The sequence below is a fragment of the Perkinsus marinus genome, assembly GCF_000006405.1.
Source record: "Perkinsus marinus ATCC 50983 genomic scaffold scf_1104296951238, whole genome shotgun sequence".
NCBI classification, from domain to species: domain Eukaryota; phylum Perkinsozoa; order Perkinsida; family Perkinsidae; genus Perkinsus; species Perkinsus marinus.
Window position 1 is genome coordinate 127637 of NW_003209345.1, and position 23279 is coordinate 150915.

At 48.6% G+C, this 23279-nt stretch overlaps 7 protein-coding genes across 7 annotated transcripts; 4 read left to right on the forward strand and 3 right to left on the reverse strand.

Annotated features, from left to right (window-relative positions):
• Positions 1-589: 589 nt before the first annotated feature.
• Pmar_PMAR016439 (hypothetical protein) lies at positions 590-1426 on the reverse strand (the record flags this gene model as incomplete). Its single annotated transcript, XM_002777646.1, has 7 exons — positions 590-697; positions 745-843; positions 891-977; positions 1024-1081; positions 1137-1183; positions 1230-1296; positions 1353-1426. The coding sequence occupies 7 exons, from the start codon at positions 1424-1426 to the stop codon at positions 590-592; spliced, it is 540 nt and encodes a 179-aa protein (XP_002777692.1).
• Positions 1427-3408: 1982 nt separating this feature from the next.
• Positions 3409-5682, forward strand: Pmar_PMAR016440 (hypothetical protein; the record flags this gene model as incomplete). The annotated part of the gene is made up of 6 exons (XM_002777647.1): positions 3409-3487; positions 3530-3583; positions 3940-4020; positions 4066-4131; positions 4178-4281; positions 4333-5682. 6 exons carry the CDS (start codon positions 3409-3411, stop codon positions 5680-5682), a joined length of 1734 nt encoding a protein of 577 aa, XP_002777693.1.
• Positions 5683-7632: 1950 nt separating this feature from the next.
• Positions 7633-10770, forward strand: Pmar_PMAR016441 (hypothetical protein). The gene is made up of 13 exons (XM_002777648.1): positions 7633-7722; positions 7823-7924; positions 7973-8123; positions 8168-8261; positions 8305-8412; positions 8460-8525; positions 8574-8752; positions 8851-8968; positions 9243-9360; positions 9402-9477; positions 9521-9599; positions 9644-9768; positions 10059-10770. The coding sequence occupies exons 1-13, from the start codon at positions 7671-7673 to the stop codon at positions 10360-10362; spliced, it is 1572 nt and encodes a 523-aa protein (XP_002777694.1). The 5' UTR covers positions 7633-7670; the 3' UTR covers positions 10363-10770.
• A 353-nt stretch (positions 10771-11123) lies between these two features.
• On the forward strand, positions 11124-13476 carry Pmar_PMAR016442 (26S proteasome regulatory subunit 7, psd7, putative; the record flags this gene model as incomplete). Its single annotated transcript, XM_002777649.1, has 11 exons — positions 11124-11228; positions 11275-11361; positions 11405-11524; positions 11793-11881; positions 12275-12392; positions 12549-12655; positions 12707-12763; positions 12966-13062; positions 13110-13209; positions 13272-13394; positions 13440-13476. The coding sequence occupies 11 exons, from the start codon at positions 11124-11126 to the stop codon at positions 13469-13471; spliced, it is 1035 nt and encodes a 344-aa protein (XP_002777695.1). The 3' UTR covers positions 13472-13476.
• Positions 13477-14548: 1072 nt separating this feature from the next.
• Pmar_PMAR016443 (Ribosomal large subunit pseudouridine synthase E, putative) lies at positions 14549-14846 on the reverse strand (the record flags this gene model as incomplete). The annotated part of the gene is made up of 2 exons (XM_002777650.1): positions 14549-14694; positions 14735-14846. 2 exons carry the CDS (start codon positions 14844-14846, stop codon positions 14549-14551), a joined length of 258 nt encoding a protein of 85 aa, XP_002777696.1.
• A 192-nt stretch (positions 14847-15038) lies between these two features.
• Positions 15039-15288, reverse strand: Pmar_PMAR016444 (hypothetical protein; the record flags this gene model as incomplete). The annotated part of the gene is made up of 2 exons (XM_002777651.1): positions 15039-15159; positions 15210-15288. Coding segments are annotated over 2 exons (200 nt in total), but the record flags the coding sequence as incomplete, so codon positions are not given.
• Positions 15289-16878: 1590 nt separating this feature from the next.
• On the forward strand, positions 16879-22875 carry Pmar_PMAR016445 (plasma membrane calcium-transporting ATPase, putative; the record flags this gene model as incomplete). Its single annotated transcript, XM_002777652.1, has 34 exons — positions 16879-16978; positions 17022-17110; positions 17151-17209; positions 17254-17382; positions 17426-17558; positions 17603-17662; positions 17727-17891; positions 17936-18004; positions 18047-18134; positions 18175-18295; positions 18522-18628; positions 18859-18959; positions 19014-19077; positions 19127-19230; positions 19277-19360; positions 19403-19524; positions 19576-19684; positions 19726-19808; positions 19870-20005; positions 20047-20175; positions 20295-20402; positions 20443-20537; positions 20586-20743; positions 20790-20889; positions 20944-21058; positions 21111-21262; positions 21308-21379; positions 21430-21607; positions 21657-21785; positions 21878-21944; positions 21990-22082; positions 22129-22240; positions 22284-22364; positions 22415-22875. The coding sequence occupies 34 exons, from the start codon at positions 16879-16881 to the stop codon at positions 22551-22553; spliced, it is 3651 nt and encodes a 1216-aa protein (XP_002777698.1). The 3' UTR covers positions 22554-22875.
• Between the last annotated feature and the right edge of the window lie 404 nt (positions 22876-23279).

A 23279-nucleotide genomic window follows, 5' to 3' on the forward strand; every position in this document is an offset into this window, starting at 1 on the left:
ACAGATGAATTCGATGCCAACTCTTACTAAACGAGTTACATGCTACACTTGAGCGTATAACTCATCAGTATCAATCTTATACGAGGCTCCATTATCACGGGTATCGAGGCGATACGAAATAGTGGGATAAGCTCCGGGCGGTAGATTTTCACACGAGGGTATATAACATAGCATAGCAATTCAGAATCTATGAGCACTTATATGTCAATATGATATCACTAGTAATAAAATGGTCCCATTCCACACAAACCTCACCATATGATAATCCTTTTCCGCAGAGAGAACCCTCCTTCCCATCCTAGTGAAGTTCCTATCGATTTGATTATCAAACGATCCCCTTGCCATAAGCAGGCTCTTCGACGATGCACTCAATCCTCGCTCCAACTGCTTAGCCTCTCCAGCAGTTGCTCCAAGTATCTACTCCAAAAACCAAACTAGCACTCCACCACCAAATCAACACCCTACTTGCCGCTGCTTCCGAGGCACTTCTTTTCCCAGCATTTCCTGTGCGCGTCCAAATCTACTTGCAGTATCGCTAGTGATTTCGCTGAGTCCAACGACGCATGCCAATAAAGCGCTCTTCCTATCCTTACTGCTGCAACGCAGTGTTCCGCTGTCCATTTTCGTCCAATATATCAGTCGCCTCAGCTTCGTTATTCGCCAATCGTCGATACAAGGCGGCGTCCATATCCTCGTACTATATCACAAAATTACCCCACCCCAAACCTCCGCAAGATCACTAACCTTTTCTTCAGCTTTTTCCATAGCGCGATTGCCCTTGTTCGCCGACTTCAACAAATTTCTCTGCTGAATCGACACGCCTCTTCCCGTTTGCTTTACTCCCTGATCATCATACCACTCCCTCTGGAATTCCCACAGGTCCCCCCTACCTTTTCCGCCTCAAGATCAGTAGTGTACGTGCTCGCCAGCATTCTCCCAGCACTCTGTTCTACGTTGCTCTGGAACTTCGTCGCGGCCTAAGATTCTTTTCCTGCCCGGATGAAAAGATTCAAAACAGGTCACCTCTCTCGCCATTTTGGATTCGCCCCTTTTTTCTTGTTTGAGTGCATCTCGTATGTTACTAAAAAACAACAACAGCCGCTTGCAAGGCGGAACACCCAAGCTGCCCGACTTACTCTTCCAACTGCGACAACTTGTCGAAAGAACCTCCAAACCGCATTTCCTGTAATACGGATCTTCATCAACACACGCGGTCAACTACTACTCACCAGCTTATCTCGGAGAGTCTTGAGAGCCTGTCCTAAATCTCGACGACGTTTACGCATGCCAAAGTGCCTGTCAATGAGAAATCAGTTCGGGGAAGGCGAACTAAATGGATCTCGAACGTTTACTTTTTCTCCGCATCCACGATCGGCTCTAAAGCCCTTATTTCCTCTTGCATGGGTCCTAGCGCCTCCCAGCCCATAGTGTAACTGCATCAACCATAAAAGAGTTGCCCGAGGAGTGGTACGGTCACTTCTTAGATGATTCATTGACGAATCTGCCTTCTGTTGTGGCGTCCTTAGTCAACTTCACCAGCTCTCTGAAAATGTACAGTCCGCAGTTGACCCTTTTTCTCTCATGCTGCTGGTCGTCGATGTTTCGTATCGTTCCATTGAAGATATCCACACAGTCCTTCCTCCTGACATGAAATACATATTCGAAATATACACCGAGTGTTGAAATGCATGTTCGCTTTCCTCAGCTGAACTCGCAAGTTTTCCCATCACATTGTGAAAAATTGCGCACGAATTAGGGTAGCAATAGATAAAAACCAACGAGAATTTGCAAAATATCCTCTAAAATCTCATATCATCACCAACAGCCATAGCTGACCATATGCATATTCCCTCACACTGCCCCCTTACGAAAACGGCTTCATTTTCGAGTCCATAATCTTCTCATGCGTGAACTTCCCCAGCCCAAAGAGGCCGCCCGCGACCACCGGCAGCGCCGCAGATATCACAGGGCCGATCAACAGTGGGAGTAGCTTATGCCGCTCTACAAGCGACGTAGCATTGTCCCCCTTCAGTGAATCCAATATCCTGACAAGCGTACCACTCCTTAGTCAAAACACGGACAAGATGCGATGCTGCTCACTCGAATGCATGCTTTAACCTGGGATGAACAGGAAGCCTCTTTCCTGCTCTAGACGCATGATCGCTGATTTCTCCAGAGTTTCCCGAACCCGGTCCCGTAGGTTCTCCTCGATGAAATATTTTTATTGTCCCCTTAGAACTGCTGTGAACTTGTGTGGAGTCAGGCGGCTTGCTCTTCGCTTTCCACCTTTGCAAGGCTTGGTAGTCGCCCGTGAGCCCCGATGTTATCCCCATGAACAGTAACAGGCAGACCAGACGGGGCATAGGCGCGGGCATAAACATACAAACACACGCCGATCAAAAGTACTGGCTGAAGAGGAAGATGGTAAGTTGAGGAAAGGGCTCCAACACCACACACAAAATCCAAGCGAACTGTTGAGTGTACATCGGCGAGTTTTCACTCGTAGAGTGTCAATACACATCTCGCAGGTCCCGGGTGGATATACTACATAGTTGTCGGAATTAATACATGGTCTGCAGCATCGCGATGATGGAATCCTAGATGAATAACTTTATCCCATCGAGAGTCTTCAACTAGCAGTTCCTCTATCTTTCCAATGCATCGGTCCGAGGACTTCCTCGGCGTTCACAAGCTACCTTCAGGAGTACCAATAAAGCCCTTGTAACCATTAAGTTGGGCACTGGCATTCCCATCTTGGGGTTTCCCAAGCTGGCCGTTTAGGTGGTAGTCACTTATGAAGCCAGCAAGCACAGTAGGTTCTATCAGGGAGGATTTGTAGAGTGGATGAGTGCTACCCTATACCGACCATCTATATTATGGATTCCATAATGCATATCAACAAATTACTACCACTATGGCTTCCCCATGATATTACCTTCCCGCCCACCCGTTTAAGAGTCCATCAAGAGCTGACAACAGGAAGAGTAAAAACAGCAACCTGAATATTGTAGGCTGGCACTGTAGAGCATCTCAAAAGACGAATTAACGACATTACCGCTTGCCCTACGACGACTCTGCTAAGCATGAGGCTCAACACAGTGAATTAACTTGCATCCGCAATCTACTCTATGGCCACCTAAGCGATGAATAATGTTTTATAAAAACACAGGTACAAGCCCCAGTGACCCCCGTTGCTCCAATACTAAACAGATTAAAGTGCTCAGGAAGTCCAATAATTCACATTCCAGCTGGAATCGTCACGTTGCGATATCCTCATTTTGGTGCGGTCGCCACCGAAGTTACGCAGAAGAAAAATTGAGGAAATCCAAAAGAGCTCAAGATTGCAAGTTGATATTCGCCCAAAACGACCGCTTCGACACTTTCCCGTCTACTCCAACTTCCACGGCCATGCAGGTTCAACCCTTCTCCGCTACCAATAGACGCCGAGTTTACATCGTTGAATCTCCTCGCACCTCAAGGGATTCCAGTAGGCCACCACTGCCCTTCCTGCCGTTACGTGGTTCTTCAGACGAGAGCGGTAACGGTACATCCGTCTCGCCCGACCCGATTCCGACCCCTCAAGGTAAGTCTAGGCAGTGCCGGGGAAGCTTCCGGTGGCCAACTGAAGGGCTCCGTCCCCCGAGTTCAAACTGTCGGAAAAGCGTCTTTTCCGAGAGTTTGGACGAAAATGACGCATCAGAGTGTTCGAAAAACTTCCTCTGAAGTCTCAGCTTTTTCCCGAGTTCGGAGATCCAATTCCACGAGGCTTTTTCTGAATTCACTCTGAAGTGTCACACTTGCCGATCTCGAGCTCATACAATTGCTCAGCATCTTACTCCGGGTAGGACAATTCGAGCTAAGTATTCGGCAAAGGAGTTCGGAGCAAGATTGGAATTTCCAAGACTTGAAAGTATGCTCGAACTCTGAACTCGGTATCAGGTACGAGTCCTAGGCGCTTATCTGAGACCTCGGGTTCACTCTCCTCGGCCGAATCGTTGGAGACTGTTCCCCTCCCACAGAGTAAGTCCCGCGGTCGCCCTCTCACTGCAGTGTTTGTCCGGTAAGGCGTCCCTGAACCCATCCAAATTAAGGTCAAACGAGCATCTACCCAGCTCTCTGAGGGGACTGAAAGTGGGCGATCACTCACCCTTGAGATCATCCAAGCTCATCCCTCTAGGTCCGGTTCCCGCTTCCCGCAGAGCATCTGATCCTGGCCGCTCTTCCATCGTGTCGACCATGGCATCGGCTCAAGAGATCACGAGCCTGGCTATCCCCGATAACGTGAGTGCGGCCTTGCTGTTACCTATCTGACTGTTCCTGTATAATCTCCAGGCTGCTCTTGACCCTCCCTCTGATATCGAGGACGCCAGGGTTATCCAACGCCCACGTTCGTCCTCTGTCGCTGACCGTATCGAAGCCGTCATGCGCGAGAGTCCAACCCGCTTCGTTGACGGGACCAAGTCTCCCACCTTATGGTTGCTGGCCGTCCTCTGTGTTCCCCTCCTAGCAGTGGTGCCCTTCTGGCTCCCCTTCTTGCCCCGCCCGAACGAGACGTCCGATAGTTCTATGGTCTGGCATTTCTTCACGTTCTTTGTGATGGACTTTGCCGGCTGCGCTATGTACCCCTTCGTGCCCGGCGCTCTACTCACCATACCACTCTTCCGCAATAAATGGGGGCAGTATCCCATGATCCCTTATCTAAGTGCTGGAATCGTCATTATCGGCGGTGTTATCCCATACCTCATCTTCCGCGTCTTCCCCGTGCCCATGCTGGCTGTGATCCAGGCAGCAGCTATAATACCTCTGGTTCTCATTTACTACTATTTCTTCATGAATCCGGATGTACTTCAAGACCCAGTCCACCGCTGGGACTTCCTCGTCTCAGTTGGGATCCTAGGTGGAGTTACGGTGGTCTACGGTATCTGCTACCCTCTCGGTGGCGCACTGTTCAGTCAGTTTACAGGTGTCTCTCAAGCTTTCATGGCCATCGGCTTCTGCATGGTTCGATTCGCCTATGAAAAAGCAGGAGCTCGCCTTCTCTCGACACGAGCCCAAGATGGCTATCCACTGTTCATTTTCTCCTCGTGCTACTGTCACGAGACATTCATAGCCATTCTCATGAACAGGGTGTCGGAATGGTACGTTTTTGGAATTTTCATAGTATACGACCTTGCCGAGAACATCTACCACGTTATCGGGCTTCGCAACTTTGCGCGCAGTCCCGGAAGCGAAGCTAGATGTCGCTCCGTGATTACTATTGCTCTACTGATGTCGTTCGCTGAGACGATTGCACCCCTTCAGTACACCATAACCTCATTGGGAATCTACTACTTCAATAAGTCCGCCAATGACAACTTCGCCTTAATCGATGAGGAGGCATTCTGGCAAGGCATCTGGTTCAATCTCGGGGATGTGTTCAGTGAGCTCTGTGTTTTCCTCTACTTGACGACGGTAGTCAAAGCGGTCACCGGCCTGGACTCGCTTAATGCCCTTGGCCGCTTATGTGTCATCTATGGTGTAGCCTTTTTGGCCTTCCAGATCACCATTCTGGGATACTTCCTGCAAATACAGTATGCAGCTGGTGGCAATGATCTCACGTTCCAGTTCGACTGGCTTAAACCTAATTCAAGATGGGTTGGAGGTCTCTGCTGGTCTGTCGCTGGGAGCTCTTGTTTTGCTTAAAGTAACCCTTGCTCGAGGAGAATAGTCGGTCGTTTTTAGTAATTGTAGTCTCGCCATTGCAGTGTTTTATGTGCTGTCTGCTTAAGCCTTCATTAGCATGCTCATGAATTTCAACATGCTCTTGGGTACTCCATGAATGAATGTATGGTGTCAAACCGCATGCCAGATTTTCGTTTAGTCAGGAGTAGATGCGCAGTGTGATCGCGACCTCTCGAGTCCAGGTCTGCGAGATGTCACTGAAGGATTAAACCACTAGTTCTAGAATGACGGGGATCGCCATCAATACGGATCGAATCCCCGTTGAGTCGAGCCATGGCAAACCCACTTGCAAAACGTCACGTGACTTTGCAAGATATCCAGGCCTCTCATGATTTCATGTGGGGTAAGGTCCAGACGCACGTTGAGATAAGCTGTCGATGGGATATCTATGCAACGGACAATTCGCGATGAAGGATAATCGACCAGTCACTAGAGGATGAAGCAACTGAGGGGGCAATTTTTCCATCATTGAACCACGGTCTGTCATTGAATGGTGATGGTGGCTGAGATGTCGAGTTGTTGAGATGAATCGAAGGTCCTTCGAGAAGATTAAAAAACTTGGTCTTATCGAAGTCCCTATCAAGATCTTTAAGGAAAGAACGATTCCACAAGATACACCAACAGAGGAGAGTCCCTTGAGAGCGATCCTATCCCACCTGGGGATCTCAGCGCACTGCAGAATGTGAATTAAAGGTCGGAGTATGGCAACCTCACTGCTGTAGAGCACGCCGCGGTGTGGATCAGCACATTTGTCTCACTAGGCCGGCCTTTTCGGAGTTCTGTATGATGACGAAGTTCATGAGCTTCCGCCTCCCCGAAGTTACGCATTGTGATGTGAGATATCCTCCTCACCCACAGGCCGGGACTTCTACCGCTACATGCGTGCTCGACGCAGGCCTCGATCTTGCTCACAAGCAAATTACAAATAGTAGGTGCAAAATTGGCAGAGATAGAATCAGTTGCTCGTACCATCAAACGACAACGTTCGGGTCAGTGGCTGCAGTATCGCCGCCGGTTAATGTACACACAGTGTATGTGCATATTAACCTGTTGTATGACGACTACTCAGTGCTGCAGCACTTCCGCATTATGCTAGCAGTCTTCAAGTCCAAAAAAGGTGTAGCATTCACAGCTTACTCTGCATCCACGGCGCGGATCCAGAGTAAGCAGCTTCCACACACATTCAACTCCTTCTCCAACGTCAATTAGTAGTACAGCGGTTGTAGTGTTGCTCGAGGTTGGCTGTTGGCAGCAGCCTGCTGCTGTGAAACAGCTCCCTGACGCTCTCGGCTAGTCGTATATTAGGTGTTTTGTGAAAAATTCACTGCCAAGTCCTGAGTGGTATACACTAGTGACTTGGCTTGACTCGTAAGCCACCGTGACGTACTACCGTAGTACTAATACGACTAGTCGAGGGCGCATGCACTACGAAAGGGAAAAATATTGATCATACCGTAGTTGGAGCAGAATCACTACACATGTGCAACCTATAACCCCATGGATTTTATCCGATAATCTGCTACCAACATTAAATTCTTTAATCTCTTCGGAAGCGCGAGTTTGTTGCGCTTTCCGAAGTACATCACTACCCAATCTGGTGCCACCTATACTAAGTTAAATGCGGCGAGCGCCATTTCCCCATTGCGTTGTGCAGTCGTTGAACTTGCTCCCTTACAGAGCCTACACTCATTTGGAGATTCCACGTTAGAACCGAAATCAAAATCTTGGAGTCCTATAGAGCCTTGTATTTCCTCAATGCTAATAAATCGGTGATGACTTCAAAACATACTTAAATCGCATTCATGCCTCGAGAGCGATCATTTGTCCTAGGAAGGGCCTCATCCTTGGATAGGCTTAGTCCGTCGACTCGTGGTTGCTTTCACGACGGGTTGAAGATTCCACAAACGCTTCCTGAAGTTTATAACATTTTACGTCTTGAAAAGCTTCATATGATGGATCCGGAAAGCGATAATGAGCGGAAAGAACCGGTCGGGCTCACAGGTACGAACAGTAGCTGGGGAGTATCTTCTGGTCGCTCGCGTAAGATACAAAATAGGTTCGATTGCGTCCGAATTCTCCAATCGCATTACTGGTATTTTAGATCGGCGGCGACGACCTCGTTCCGTATCACGGCAAACAGCTTCAACCGACGTTGCTTCGGACTCTGAGGCTTCCACAGGTTGTCCAAGTGTAGCTGATCGCGGTAATAACTACGTTAGAATCTCTATAATGCCAATGAGATATTATGTAGGAGGTTTCTGGCACCATACAATGCGGCGACATAGACTCGATGTTGTATTGGATCTTGATCGAACCATGGTGAATAGTTTCGAGATTAGGAAGGCAGGCCGGTCGGAGTCAGAAAATGTTACTCCCATTCTGCAAGAGATCTACCGGGACGAGTAGTGAGGCGTCTTTCTGCTTGATCATAGGCATTCTGGTTCAGAGAGGGACTACCCGAGTTGTACCTTTGCGTAATTAGCGATGTTAAAGTGTTGACTAAAATACGTCCGCACGCGAGAGCTTTCATCAGAGAGCTGGTAGTCGCTATGGTCTCAGAGGATTACATGAGAGTAAAGTCAGGTGGCGAGTACAGACTATGGTGTTGTGATATCGATATACACCAAAGGCAGTAGGCGGTATATGGAGGTAGTCAAACAGATGCTGGATCCATCTGGGGAGCTCATTAAAGTGAGGAAGGCGAACAGGGCCAAGTGTGGTTCATAGGGATTCCCCAGGGCCGTTTAGTGTCGAGAGACGATGAGCCGTCTAATATGACGCCTGTGGAAAAAGACCCTGATTTGGTAGTATTCTATGTGGGGGGCTGTGAGTAGTACAGTACCGTTGATTAGATAATTAATGCATCGATTGAATCTGGTGCGCAAGTCGATGGTAGTGATGGTAGACTGTGCAATGGAGATAAGGAGACGAAGGAGAGTGAAATGCGTAGATGGTTTGTGGTCCTGGACGATAGTCCTGAGGCCTGGCCAGAGGAGCTGAGAGAGGCGGGGAATGTCGTGACAGCTAATATGTAAGGGAGTTGGATAGTCGTTTTATATACCAAAATTTTCTCAAATCATATTATTCCGTTGAATGCGACATGTGGTGATATGATATGTGATTACATAGGTATGATTTCGCAGAGGTGAACCACCGTCAGTTGTTGGCCGCGGTAGCTGCTAGCAGTGTAGGTAGGACGACTAAGCTTGCAGCCCTTCCTAGAGATGGGGATGATTTCCTAGAATGGGTGGTGATGGGGGTGCTGTGATACTGTTATCAGTGACTAGTGCTTCCGTAGTGATAGCTTATCCCTACTGTACTAGGCCCAATACACCTAATAAATGTCGACGGACGTGTAGTTCTCACCGATGGAGTATTCTAGTCGGGGATGCATTTGTTGAACTCATGGGTGGTATTCGTTCCAAGTGCATTCATCTGTTGAGGATTTTCAGTTGAAAATGTATATGTATTTCTCATCACGAACTTGGAAAACCTCGTTGGTGGTAATTCTTTTACTTCAGGAAGCACCCGAGAAGATCTGGGATGTCGCTGATGAACTGTGTCGGGGGTACGGGTATATGCCGACCTGTCGAGGATCTGATGCTTGCTCTACGGACGGCTCTGAACCACCGTCACCCAGTGAGGCTACTGCTCTGCTCACCTACGTAAAGGTTGTACAGGTATGGCTGGAACTGAAGTGGAAGGCCTGGGGGGTAGTGCAGTTCGGCAACTTATGAGGAGGTCGTCACAGCGGGAGTAAAGGGGCTCTGTACAGTAGGATAGTAGTTGCTGTGTTTAGCCGAGGAGAAGCTGTGGTCGATAGTGAGAAGATTGGCGGCGATGGCAGTCGGAGACGACAAATGCCGCGGCGACGGACTGTAGAGATAGAATTCAACTTGGGGTGTCAACCTGTTCTGGTCAGGCTCCGCGAGTATCGGATTCTGTTCATACTCATGGAGTTAGTAAGACTAGTAATATTAACGGGTCGAGGATGGGAGTGTTGAATCATGAAAGTCGTGGAAGTGCGGTATTGGAATTGCCTATGAGGTAGAAATGGGTGTTTTTTGTGCGATGTGGAGGGTCTACTTCTTCCGGTGGAATGTCGTGGAGGTCCAACGGTCTCTTCGAGTGCAAACATGTCGTTAGTGTCTTTGGAGCGTCTATATGGCCGGTCGGTTAACTGCTGTGATAGTATCCAATGCATCGCTCCGCCCTGTGTGCGAGATTTTCCCGCATTGTTTAATAGATTCACACTGATTTTCGAAAGGATCGAGTGAAATTCAATTCCGGGAGCGCTCTTGAAGCTCAGGAGCAAGCCGGTTCATCTTTCCCCTCAGGTTCGTTGTATTCGTAGTAGCGTCCTTGCTTATAACACTACACGAGGTGCTCTATGCTCCCATCGATCTTCGACCGGTCGTCCCCATCTCTAATACAACAACAGCTTTCTCCCTGGACGAAGGCCTCACACAGGCTCCATCGGACGAGAAGTTCGCCTCCTCTGTTAATACTACTGAGGTTGTCTTAACTCAGCCTGTGAATGACGATATATATAACAGCACCGAGTTAACGGCAGGGTCTCACCTTCGGCAAGGTATGACTACTGCTAAGCCGTCTCGAGACGAGCCGTACTATCTAGTTTAGAGGCTCCTAGAAGGGCAGAGTGGAGTCTATTGCTGTTACCATTTCCAACTTCTTTTTCCGTCATGTCCGTGATTCATGTAAATCTGAAAATTTCATAATCTCCTTCAAAGCTATCATCGCTATCACTATGTTCCTCTATGTAGTATTGGAGTTTCTGACTCCGGCTCAGTGCGGGCCTATACAGCTGATCCCGGGAGGCCTGAAGGCCGGGTCGGACGACTGGTCATTTTGGAGCGCATTTTTGTAGGTCTTTGTCGTGATGAATCGATTGCAGAAAATGTGTATCGAAATTATTTATTTTCAACATGAGCTGGTACGTCGTGTAGGCGTTGTTGCTGTCACGGAGTCCCCCAGCAGGACTGGTCAGCACGTCTGGTCGTGGGGACTGCTTTCTTAAGAAAGATCAGTTGCTCGAGGGAATTCCAGTGTAGCTGCTTACGATGGTGTTGTGTTGAGTGTGGAAAAAGACAGGTGGCGGGGATTGAACCTGGGTCGTCTGTAAGAAGACTATTACCGTTCACTGAGTTCCCGCCGGGAGCTGCCCTTCGACTTATGCCTCCTAGAGAGGTGGGAAGGGACGAACACGAGGCTCTAGAGAAGGGAGAGGGCGTATTGGATATGCGCAATAATTCAGAGATTCTTTGAGAAGCAGTCGTGCAAAATGCAATTTTCGGCACAATTCACATCACGATTGTTTCGTTGTTTTCCTCGGCCGGAAGCGGTGGTCGCCTTAGCTTGTTGGGACCCCTCTTTACTTTGGTATGTCGAATAAGAAGCCGCAAGCACCAGAGGTTGACATGAGCCAAATGGCGCTGGCCAAGAGTTCGGGCGATCGCATTAACACTAGTGTTGTTGTTCACCCCATTGTACGGCAAGGGTTCAATCGACCTTAACTTATCAGTTCCATCACAGGTGCTCCTTTCTATTGTTGACCACTACAATAGAGCGGCTAAGGGAACAGCTCGGCGTGTTGTTGGTACACTGTTGGGCCAAATGCTGGTACGGGAAGCAGTGCTGGGGTTGGCGGGATAGTTCTTTTCAGGATGGCAAACTACATGTTACCAACAGTTTTGCATTGCCCTTTGAGGAGGACCTCAGAGACCCTCAAGTGTGGTTCGTTGATCATAACTACCATGAGAAGATGTATGCTATGTTCAAGAAAGTGAGTGGCAGTGTTGAGGGATATATGTTCGCTTTCCTCAGCAGAGTTCAGGAGCTTTCTCACTAATAACATACAAACTAGGGTAGAAATGTATAGAAATCAACAAGAAGTTCCCGCAATTTCCTCAGTATTTCGATATTATCACCAACACATGTAGTTGACCATTGCGCATATTTCCCCACACTGGTAAGCGGATCAATCAGTCATTGCTCCCATTGCCGTGTACCTGTGAGGCGCCTCTAGTGCTGTGATGAGCCATTGTGTGTAGGTCTCCCAGAAGGAGGTGGTAGTAGGATGGTATTCCAGCGGCCCTAGGATCAAACCCAGCGATCTTGCGATAAATGAGATCTTCCGACGGTACCAAATGCATCTACTACGCTGTACATATGTTTGGTTTCCTTACCTGAGCTTAGGAGTTCCATCGCTAATCATACAGGTTCACATACGAAGTCGGGTAGAATTGTATAGAAACCAATGAGCATTTCCCAAAATTTCCTCCGAATTTTCAGATATTGTGACCAATACACGTAGTTAACCATGTGCATATTTTCCCATTCTGACACTCTAATGGTTCGTAGACGACAAGGATGATGCATATTGATATGTTTCTTACGCTGAGAATTCGAAAATTTCCAGATTTGTGATCGTTGAATTAGCGAAGTTACATTATTATTTCGTTTTGGATTTTCGGAATGTAACACACTGTAGTGGTATTATCCCGTATCGAATTGGTTACGGTGAAATGTTCAGGTACTGTCCAGAACCTGTATTCCTCATTATGGATGTTACAGGAGGCAACAGTACGGCTAAGAAGGGAGACCTTGATCCGAGGGACTTCCCTATGCAGGCATACTACTCTGCTGAAGAGGTCGGCTTTCTACTTCGGTGGACAGGCAATTTTATTGAAATAGGAGTCAGTACGAGTCTTACTCAATTGTAGGAGATTTAGTTTCTCAAAAAGAATTCTACCAGATTCTCCCCGTGGTACAATAGGAGTCGTTGGTTATGCATAAGTCGTCTTCAGGCATCTGCCGATCCGCTCACTCGAAGGACTTTTATTCATCTCCCTTCTGTTGTTGGAGCCTTCGAGGCTGAGGAAGTTGGCGTTGAGCACTTGTTGCGGGACATCAGGTTAGTTGCTGATGGCAGAACTATAGCCGCCGACCATTGTCCTTATGCCAGGACGCAGAGTACGAGTACGCTGGCTACTCGAGTGGAGTCCAAGATGAACGCTCTGAAGTGAGTCGCTCTCCATGCAAAGGCCCATCTAGGTTTGAGAGATAACGTTCGCTAGGGTCTGATAACAATGGGGGAAATGATGTTTCTAATGTTGGAAACTGAGTGAATAATATGCTCCTAATCTTGTGGAAAACTCGAAATGAGGAACATTATATGCTCCTCGATGGTTCCGTGTCTCCATGTCGTCGATGTTGGTCTTTAGGACCCTCGTGGTGAAGATAAATGAGATTGCTCAATATCTGGGCCAAGTTGTTGATGGGAAGCTGCCTCCAAATGCCCAAATCATCTACAACCTTCAGGTGAAGCAGTCGTTGGTCACACATTCACGGCATCGGGTTTCACTCAGAATATATTCAATTACTTGCCCGGCGACAATCAGGAGGATATTGAACTGATGCGTTCCTTCAATGTGGAGACGAACGACAGCATGTTGTGCATCTACTTGGGTGAGTGGGGAAAATGATGGTTCCGTGACTTTGTGGATTTACTATGCTCATGGTGTATTCAGGTTCCATACTACGGGCTACAATCGCCTTGCATAACCTTATTAATAACAAGATCGCCAATAAGGCACGCGAGGCTGAAGCGGAGGCAAAGGCTGAGGCGAAGGCTGACAGGACTGCCGCTAAAGGTTAGTACGTGAGGGGCTTATTGACGACAAATTGATGTGTTGCAGACAATAAGAAGCCGGCGGCAACAGCAGCGTGAAGAAATACTGATTACATCACAGTTTCTACTTGTGGGTTATTGTGTTGCTAAGTCAATAGCAGATGATAAGTATGACTTGCATGGGGAGGAGGATTGCAAGTGGTACTAGGACAGCTCGAGCGTGGCTGCGGGCGAGCGCTTACTGCACGACCCCTGTGCTGGGAGCCACTGGAAAGCAGTGCCTAGCGGATTGTTAACTACATGGCATTGACAGCTGCCTTGAGGTTAAGCAAGGTTAGGCAGTGGTCGCATAGATGGTGACACGACCTGAGACACAGACGACCGAAGCCGCAAATATGACACGTCAAATGGCCAATTACACGATAAAGCATCTCAGTGCTCCGCAATGCAGTGATGCTTCCGAGTCCTTCGATGCTTCTACAGAGTGTCATTGCTTGAGCACATGCAAGTGAGGATGTGAACGGCTTGGGAGATTTGCCCACAATGAGAACATGTTCTGGTAGAAGGTCAATGGGCTTAGCCCATGTCCGGCAGGACTGGCGCTACGACATTCAAGGCATGCTCCACCGCATCGCACTAGTTATTTGGGAGTGTTGGGTGAGACTGAGCGTTATCTCTGTAGGTCTTTTCCAATCCTCACTCGAATGTGTACGCGCGATATCATCAACTGTTTTCTGATCATCCATAGACACGTCAATGGATGTGGGAAGAGCCAATGCAACTAGGGAGGCGAGAGTTGCAAGTCAACAGATTTGAATGCCCCCCTCGCCATATGACATGACATTTCCCATCCATCATTGCGTTCACTAGTAGAAAGATGATGCCCAGATTTCTGATCTTATAGGATCTTACTGGCCTATCAGAATTGTAGCACTATCGAACAGTAAGCAGAGTAAGCTCAGAAACTTTCATTTTGTCCTAGAGTTCGCCAACGGCCAACTGGTAGCTCTCCTAGCTGGACGTTGCCGACTCTCACACGATGTAAATACATGAACGGCACGCCGCATTGGGCTAACATGCGCTGCAACTGTCGTGACAATACTTGTGACCGAATACAAACTTTTATACGAAGTAACCTAAGTAAGATTCAGTCGGGCTAGTGTATAAATAGCGTCCTCACTTATCGTCGTTATCATTTATCCTGGCAGCCTCGCAACCCTCCACTTGTTTGCCATCAATGAGCATGCCTTGGCTCAGCATCGACATCTGATCGTCCGTGCAGGGAGCTTTCAAAGCGACTTCATACTCCATCGGGATAGAGCCTACCACCATAGTGACCAATATTGATAAGACGGTGCTCACTATAGCGATCACTAATTGCCTTGGCGATTCTCCCATCCTGAGTGTACACTAGAAGTCCACTGCAGTCAGAGTCAAGTCGCCCTGCTATAAGCTGAGAGATAGAGAACGACATAAGTGCATATATGGGATGCGCGTCTGCGAGCAGTGCTCACTCTCCCCAGCTGGGCTTAGACGTGTCCTTACTAATCATAGAGGTTTAGTAACGAATTGGCCTAGTACAGTAACCAACAAGAATTTCCCGAAATTTCCTCAGAATTTTCATCTTGTCATCGGCACATGTGCGTATTTCCCCCACACTGATTACGAGCTTCCGGAGTTGCCGAGGATCATGATTTGTCGGGCAGGCCTCCCAACGCTGAGCTGGAGTCAACAACCGACGAGTTGAAGGTTTGTGATACATCTCAGCTTGGCACGAAGCGTAATGCCTATGAGACTGTCATCTTCACTGCGCCACGAAATTATGAAAGCTACTCACAGTGGCTTATGCAGGATTATGGTCGCCTTGTTGGCCTGCACATCGAGTGCTCGCTTCGTCAACTCTACAGCTGCTCCTTCTGGCACCTATAAAACGTGCTAGTAGACCCGCGAGTGTAATTGAAAGACGTCATACCAATACGGAACCGTCAGTGACGATGATACCGTCAACCTTTACATGGCCGAGCTCGATGAATCTGAGTTGGCCGTACGCCTAAAGGACTGTCTGCGCAGTCCTACGATTTCGCCTCCCGTCGACTGCAAATACCCTCAATAGCTAGCAGTCGTGAGAGAGCAACTCCGTCGGCATTATTATGGGTCGTTAGCCGACTTACTGTGAATCTTCGGAAGCTCAGCCGCAGAAATGACATCAAAAACGGAGGGATGATGCACGATAATGTGCAGGGCGCCGAAGAAAAAAACCAACGTTTCCCGGGAGGAACTCTTGCGTGTGATCTTCACGTGTGGAAGGCTAACTCAAGGATCTTAACGATGGTGGTCGGATTGAAACGGTCCTCAGTAACGAGCAATACATGATTCAATTATCACGTTCGCCTGCTCTAAAGCTTCGACCGACTTCTTCTGTGTCTTCCTCCATCCCCGTGGCTGTGTGTTTTTGCGCTCATGCATGCACATGTGATATCACAGTTTCACACGTTCCTACACGATGGGCGAACGATATACTTGACACGGTGAGCACAGTGTAGGCAGTCCTGATATTCATACCGAGTTTTACCACTCATACACAAAAGACCGGAGTTGGGGTCTATCCCCGAGACGCTTAGTGGAGCAGTGTACTCTATACCCGAGTTTAATCAATGAATCAACTAAGTAGACAATATAACGGCGATTGAAAGATCATCAGTGTCGGTTCATTGGTGGACGATACGCAGCCGAGCTCTCGAACGATACTAGCGTTAGCAGGCGCCGGCCTTCTTAGTCCACTTCACAGACCTGGGATCGTTCCTGTGTTCGAAATGCAGCGCCAACCTGGCGGGCTGAAGTCCATCAGGACTGATCCTATGAATGAAAGTCAATTACAGCAGCTCCAATAAACTCGATGAATCTCGAACATGCCTCTTAGGAGAACGGTGCCCGTTTAGTACTGCTGCACAGTGCACCATCGATTCGCGCACGCCATGAACACATAGTGGTCTTCGGGGAGGGTACCAGAGCTAAATGTTCGCGCACTAAAAATCCCAATGTATTTCACTAGGTTTCAGTGGGCGCGCGCTAATTTGAATACGCATTTTCAACAGAAGAGTCGCGTATTCGAAATTTAAGCTCTGTCAAAGCAGCATTCTCTGCAGACCTGCTGCAATGTTGCACAGAGCAACATCATGAGTAGTACCCTCGCGTAAGGGGTGCATGGCTCCACCAAGGCACTCCAAGTTGGTGTACTCACAATTGTAGGCTCTCTCGATAGGGACTATGGCATTGTGTTGGTATGTGACGCGGTCGTTACTGCGGTTCCGTCCACACACGAGGTCTTCGGTGAGCTGATCCTGAATATCAGGGTCGATCGCGAAAAGTATCAGAATGGGATATGATCGCTGAACGCACTTCTAGGATCGGTCCCAGGACTGATCTCCTCAAGCTTTGCTGAAGTCCCTCCCCCCTACAGTTAAAACATCAAGTGCAACTCAGCTTGGTCTCCCAACAGTGTTACTATGACCCGTATAGCCGATCCAGATTACGACGGCGGAGGTCCTTCTTGCCAGGTCTCGATTAAAGATCTGTGTGCCATGATAAAAGCTAGGGATCTCGAAGGTGACCATCGAGTCATTTTGGGTCAATAACAATTATGAATCAGGGCATCATACTGAGGAGTCCGAGGAGGAAGGTGTAGACGGCTACACCATGCTAGAACTGCAGGGTGGGGCTTCTGGGTTGGCTCAGAAAGTAGGCTCTTCTTCCGAGTTGGCCAAATTACTGTGTTCAGATTGGTAGTGACCTAAGCAGTGGTGTGCAGAGTTGCCATGTGGAAGCTCTGAAGTCCAAGTAGGCCTAAGGGGAAGCCCATTTCCCGAAGATCGGTTGGGTAGGTACGGCGCGAACTATGTACCCCCACCAAAGCCCAAGACTTACCTACAATTCCTCTACGCGGCATTCAAGGACTTCACCATTATTATGCTTTGTGGTGCAGCTATCATTAGTCTGGTGTTGGCGGCAGCGTAGGCTGGTACCCAGGAATGCTAGCTAGAAGTGCTGGTGCAGATACGAACGAACCCCCACGTCTTATGCTGAGGGCTCAGCCATTATTGTAGCTATTATGGTAGTCACTAACGTGGCCGCGATCAACGACTGGCGGAAGCAGAGGCAATTCGATAAGCTCAACAGGAAAGTTGAAGTGAGCTTATCTCACTTTGCAGTTGGCTTGGATTTCCATATCAGGATGTTTCAATAAGGGTCATCCGGGATGGAATCAAACAAGAAGTCTCGATCAACGATATCGTGAGTGCTAGAAGGGTTCATGCCTTCAGGCGTTCACGGCTAGAAGGGTTCACGGCGTTTTCAGGTGGTGGGAGACGTGGTTATAGTAGGTGTTGGTGACATTATATGTGCTGACGGTGTAGTGATAGAAAGTTCAGCTCTGTATTGTGATGAGAGTTCTCTTACTGGCGAGCCCGTATTGGTCGCCAAGGGTGCAGATACTCATCCTTTCCTACTCTCTGGGACTAAGGTGGGACTACATCGCAACTCGGTGGTTGATCACCATACGGACAGGTTATGGATGGCTCTGGTATCTTCTTGGTAATAGCTGTTGGTGCCAATTCGGAATCTGGGAAAATAAAGGTGATTCGGATCCCCACTATAGTAACACTAATGTGGTGGCAGTCTCTCATCAATGGTGTTGGAGTCGCCAAATCGAAGGCGACACCAGAGGCAACTTCTGAGGAGCATCCGGGGGATGAGGACGAGCCTGGTATGTCGCAGCTTGTTTCGGTCGGTTCATGTTACCTCAGAAATTGTCACTGAGCACGAGGAGAAAAGTGTGCTCACGGCTAAGCTGGACCGAATGGCCTTACAGATCGGCAAGGCGGGTACTGTCGTTGCCGTACTATGCGTTATCATCATGGCCATACGGTGAGTTCACGTTGCCGTGCTCCGGTCGATGAGATTCGAGTCAGGTTTTCAATAACGAAATTTGCCATCACCGACCCCACAGAGATTTGTCTTACTATGGAGGATGTCACTTGCTCTTCACAAAGGGTGGTGGACATCGTGGGGAATAACGTATGCAATGCTGCCAATCCGAATCAGGAGTAGGTCCACAGGCCAACTAAGTGGTCGGTGTTGGGATGGTCGTCAGGTACCCTTGCTGCCTCCAACTGGAAGATGACGAGATTCAGTTGATTGGCTCACCGTGCGGATGGATGACGCCGTTTCTTGGCCAAATGCTGCAGTTTTTCATCACGGGTGAGTCGTAGTGGACAATACTGCTCAAAATATGCAATGGAGTTTCACACGTGATATGAAAGACACTAGTGAGAAACATATTCCACAAACCACTGCATGCCGCGAATATCGAGTCTTGCACCTTCACGTAAAACGGGTGAAACTCCAATATGCGAGCAATACATCAACCGTCATATATAATGTCATCGTATATAAAACCGGGGTGCGCGAGAAGCCATGAGGATATTCAGGTATAACCATCCTGGTGGTTGCCATCCCTGAAGGCCTGCCTCTGGCTGTGACTCTTTCTCTGGCATTTGCAGTCACCAAAATGCAAAAGGACAATAACCTGGTCAGTATAGGTGCATCGCTCCGCCGTTTTTGGTTGGAATTTTGGGCCATTCAGGTGAAGCATTTGGACGCTTGCGAGACTATGGGATCTGCTACTACGATCTGCAGTGACAAGACTGGTATGTACCATCCTGGTCGGCTCTGGGCACTACCGGAGGTCGTCATCAGGCACGCTGACTAAGAACCGCATGACAGTAGTAGAAGCCAATCTAGCTGGAATTGAGATATACCCTGCTCATGGTCGGCAACTCGACCAACTGCCAAATCCACGAGTGACCAAGTGCTGTCTTGGCCTCGCGGTCTAAGCTGGTTGTACAGGTCCAGGAGATCCTTATGGAGGGGATCGCCCTCAACACTACAGCTGATATCAAATGGGATCCATTGGCCCGAGCCTATGACCAGGTAGGGGTATTGTGAACTATGACATACCACAGTCCTTCTTAGGTTGGCAACAAGACCGAGTGTGCGCTACTGCAGTTAGTGGAGCAATTCGGGGACAGCTATGAGGATCGAAGGGCCAAGGCAATAGACTCCGGCATCAAGGCCAACAGCACTGGCCGGCAGAGGTATGCCGACGAGCTGCTGCGGTGGTTAGGAGGTACTGCTCGTATTTGTAGATTCCTGGTCCACGAGATTCCTTTCTCATCTGCGCGGAAGAGGTCCAGTGTGGTGGTCCGTACGAAGGATGGCAAGTATAGGATGTATATGAAGGGGGCGAGCGAGATTGTAAGACGAGTTGCGATTATTACGGTATGGTTTTTGGACAGATATTGGATCTCTGTGGCTCGTACGAACAGGCTGGGGGATCGCCCGGGCCTAAAATGCTGGACACTAGATCGCGACAAGTTATGTAGGTTACTTGGAAAATATCTTTCCCGCGGCATGTAGGCTTTTGATGGTTTTTTAATCAGAAACGCCATAATAGCGCAGTACGCTAGGAAAGCTCTGCGTACGGTGGGATTGGCGTATAAGACTTTCGATGCTGAGCCTTCGGGTGGTTGGGCCTTGCCTCAGGCCGGTGATGAAGATCGGTGTGAAATTGAATCAGTAGGCGCGAGCGGTATGGTCCTGGGGTACTGTGTATTCAGGATCTGGTCTTGTTGGGGGTAGTGGGTATCGAGGATCCACTGAGGGATGAGGTTCCTGATGCTATACAGGACTGCAATAGAGCTGGAGTTGATGTTAGAATGGTCACTGGAGACAACCTACTTACCGCGGTAATCTACTACACGAAGGGAAATTTGTGATGAGGGATTTGTTTTCTAGTACAGTTTGCATGGTCACCTTGGACGTTAACTAGCGACTGTTTTGGTAGCTTCTGAGTGATTTTTTATAGGTGGCAATAGCTCGTGGATGTGGTATTCTGCGTCCTGGTATCGACTTGGACAAAGACGGCGATCCTGTACCTGGTGTGGCCATGACCGGTCCTAAGTTCCGCAAGGCGGTAGTGACATCATGCACTATTGCACCATCAACGGTGTCAGGTCCTCCAAGAGGATGGCTGTAGTATTGATCATGAGGCATTCGACCAGGTGTGGCCCAGACTCAGGGTCTTGGCCCGCTCCAGTCCATCGGACAAGTACCGAATCTAATCATAGGTGGTCTCCTTCTGACATGCACATTGCAGGTATATACTGGTTTCTGGTCTTAACGAGAGCGAGCTGTACTCGACTGAGGCTGGCAAGAACCTTGGTATCTATCCGGACCGACAGGTTGTAGCGGTTACTGGTGATGGGACTAATGATGCACCCGCGCTACGAAGAGCTGATGTTGGCTTTGCTATGGGTAGAGCATGGTGACACAAGGGGTGACAGGGAGTCTTGGTATGTAGGTATTTCGGGGACGGCGGTAGCAAAGGATGCCGCGGATATAATTCTCATGGACGACAACTTTTCTAGTATTCTTAAGGCCTGCATGTGGGGACGTAATGTGTAAGTCCGGTGCTGGGGATCGAACCTGGGTCGTTTGTATGAGAGTGCCAACAGGTATGATTCCATATCTAAATTCTTACAATTCCAACTTACTGTGAATATCTCTGCCATCACAATGGCGTCCATCGGCGCCCTGGCTTATTCAGAATCCCCACTAAAAGCTGTCCAGGTAGGCAGTCCTCACCGTGGTGGTTGATCTATGAGATCACCTCCCACTTTAGATGCTCTGGGTGAACCTCATCATGGATGCTCTGGCCTCTCTCGCACTGGCCACCGAACCCCCTACAGCATCACTACTAGACCGACCGCCATACGGCCGTAACACTTCTCTCATTAGTGGATTCATGCTGTGGAATATGCTTGGACAGGCCGTGTACTGAGATGCTAGTTTGCTTATTGCTTTGAACTAGGTTTTCAGATACCAACTGGCAGTGTTGAACACTTTACTGTTCGCCGCGCCTAGTATGACGGACATGCAGAACGGCGCTGGGTAGTTGTTCGTGGTGGTGATGATGATATTTCGTTGGTGATAACTTTTAGGTTGGGCCACGGGGCGGCTCCTACCGAGCATTATACTATGATATTTAATACCTTCGTATTAATGCAATTGACCAACCAGTTCAATGCTAGGAAGCTGTATCATGAATTGAACCTCCTGGGTGGTATTACGCGAAGTCCCCTATTCATCGGTATTGTGTCTGTCGAACTCATCTTACAGGTATGCTCGCTGTGCACAGTCTCATCTTCACTGGACTTCTCCTGGTCAGATTTTAATAGTGCAGTTCGGCGGTGAATGGTTCAAGACGGAAGGTCTGAACTGGGCTGAATGGGGTACTTGCATCATACTGGGCTTTGGGTCCTTCCCCATGCAGTACCTCATCATACTGCTGGCCAGGGTGAGAGCGACGCTATTTTCTTCCGAGACTGTATGTTCTTTGTACCACGTTATTGTGTTCGACTTCGTTCCACGTAACATTTTCTATGGCAGGCCAGTCGACATTGCTGTGCCTGCATCAGTCCGGAGAAGCCTCGCCATCATACCAAAACTCAACCAAGTACGTTTAGAATTCTCATTAACGGAGTGAAAAGTTTCCTAACAGTTGCTGAGGGCGAGTGGGATGAGCTGGATTGGATAAGTGGGAAGAATGGCGGCTTAGACATGGACCACTTCAAGTCGTTGTCGCATCATGAGAGTGAGGCATTGTATCGTCCATATGCCGCTATGGGAAGTACTGTCAGGTCTGGCTTCGGTCATTTCTCGAAGCATCGTACAGTTCTCGTCCAAGTCTTTAGGAAGTGTTATTGGGGGAACACCGTCAGAGTCAGATCTCCAGCACACTACACGTGGAGGGTGAGCACTGGACTTTGTTTTTCTCATGACCGAGCTGTGGTAGACTCCGTAATAAAAAGAGAGTAGAAGCGACGCATATCATGGCTAAGGAGGTATCTACTATGGGAGCTCGAGATCGCGAAGAGTGAGTTCGTTGAGGGAATGTTTCGAGTCAATACTGTTTACCATTTTCAGGGAGTTCCTACACGCCGCAAAGGAGTATCATCACAATGTCCGCCAGAGACGAGGTGATGATGGCAATGGCTCGTCTTCCTCAAGTGGGAGGCCTATGGTCACCAAGCACTTCTCGAGTGGCTCTAGGGACATGGTGTAGCTTGGTAGATTTTGACCCGAGCGTAGAGTGAAATATCTGTAACTTTATTTTGTTGAATACGCATGTAATAATGATTATAATAGTCGATTCCGGTTCTAGCGAGAAACTCGCGCGTGAAGTCGGACAATATTGATTTCTCTGGGTAGTCTTCGGAGCTTATTATTGTTATTATTATATTTGGTCGAATTCATGTCGTCAGCGCTTTTGCCGCGCCGATCGGTGATGGGCATTTTGTACTACGGGTCTATCGCCGAATTTCTAATTGTTTTCGTATCGGATATGAGGACTTACTTAACGTGTTGAGGCATAGTTTTTTGTACGACCTTCAAGGCTAGCTTTGCCTCATGCAATCAAAGTGTTGTGTAGTATAATGTCAATGAGCTTCTAGTGCGGGAATAGAGCATGGGCTCTCCTGGGACTACTGCGTGGTTATTCCGTCGAGGTCGAAAGGAATCGTATATAGTGTTATTACATCATGTCCTCCGGCGACTGGGCGGCGCCTGGGCGAACATTCGACCATCAGCGTCCCCACCAATATGCAGCACAAAGGGGTCGATATGATGGACACGTGCCGCAGCAGGAGCACTGGAGGATGCCTATGGTATTAACCCTACGAGATGCTGGGGCACGGGGTGTCCGATTAGGTCCATTATAATGGTGGCATGATAGACGTACACACCTGGTGGACGGTGGCCACCCAACAACAACAACCTCAAGTCTTGGGCT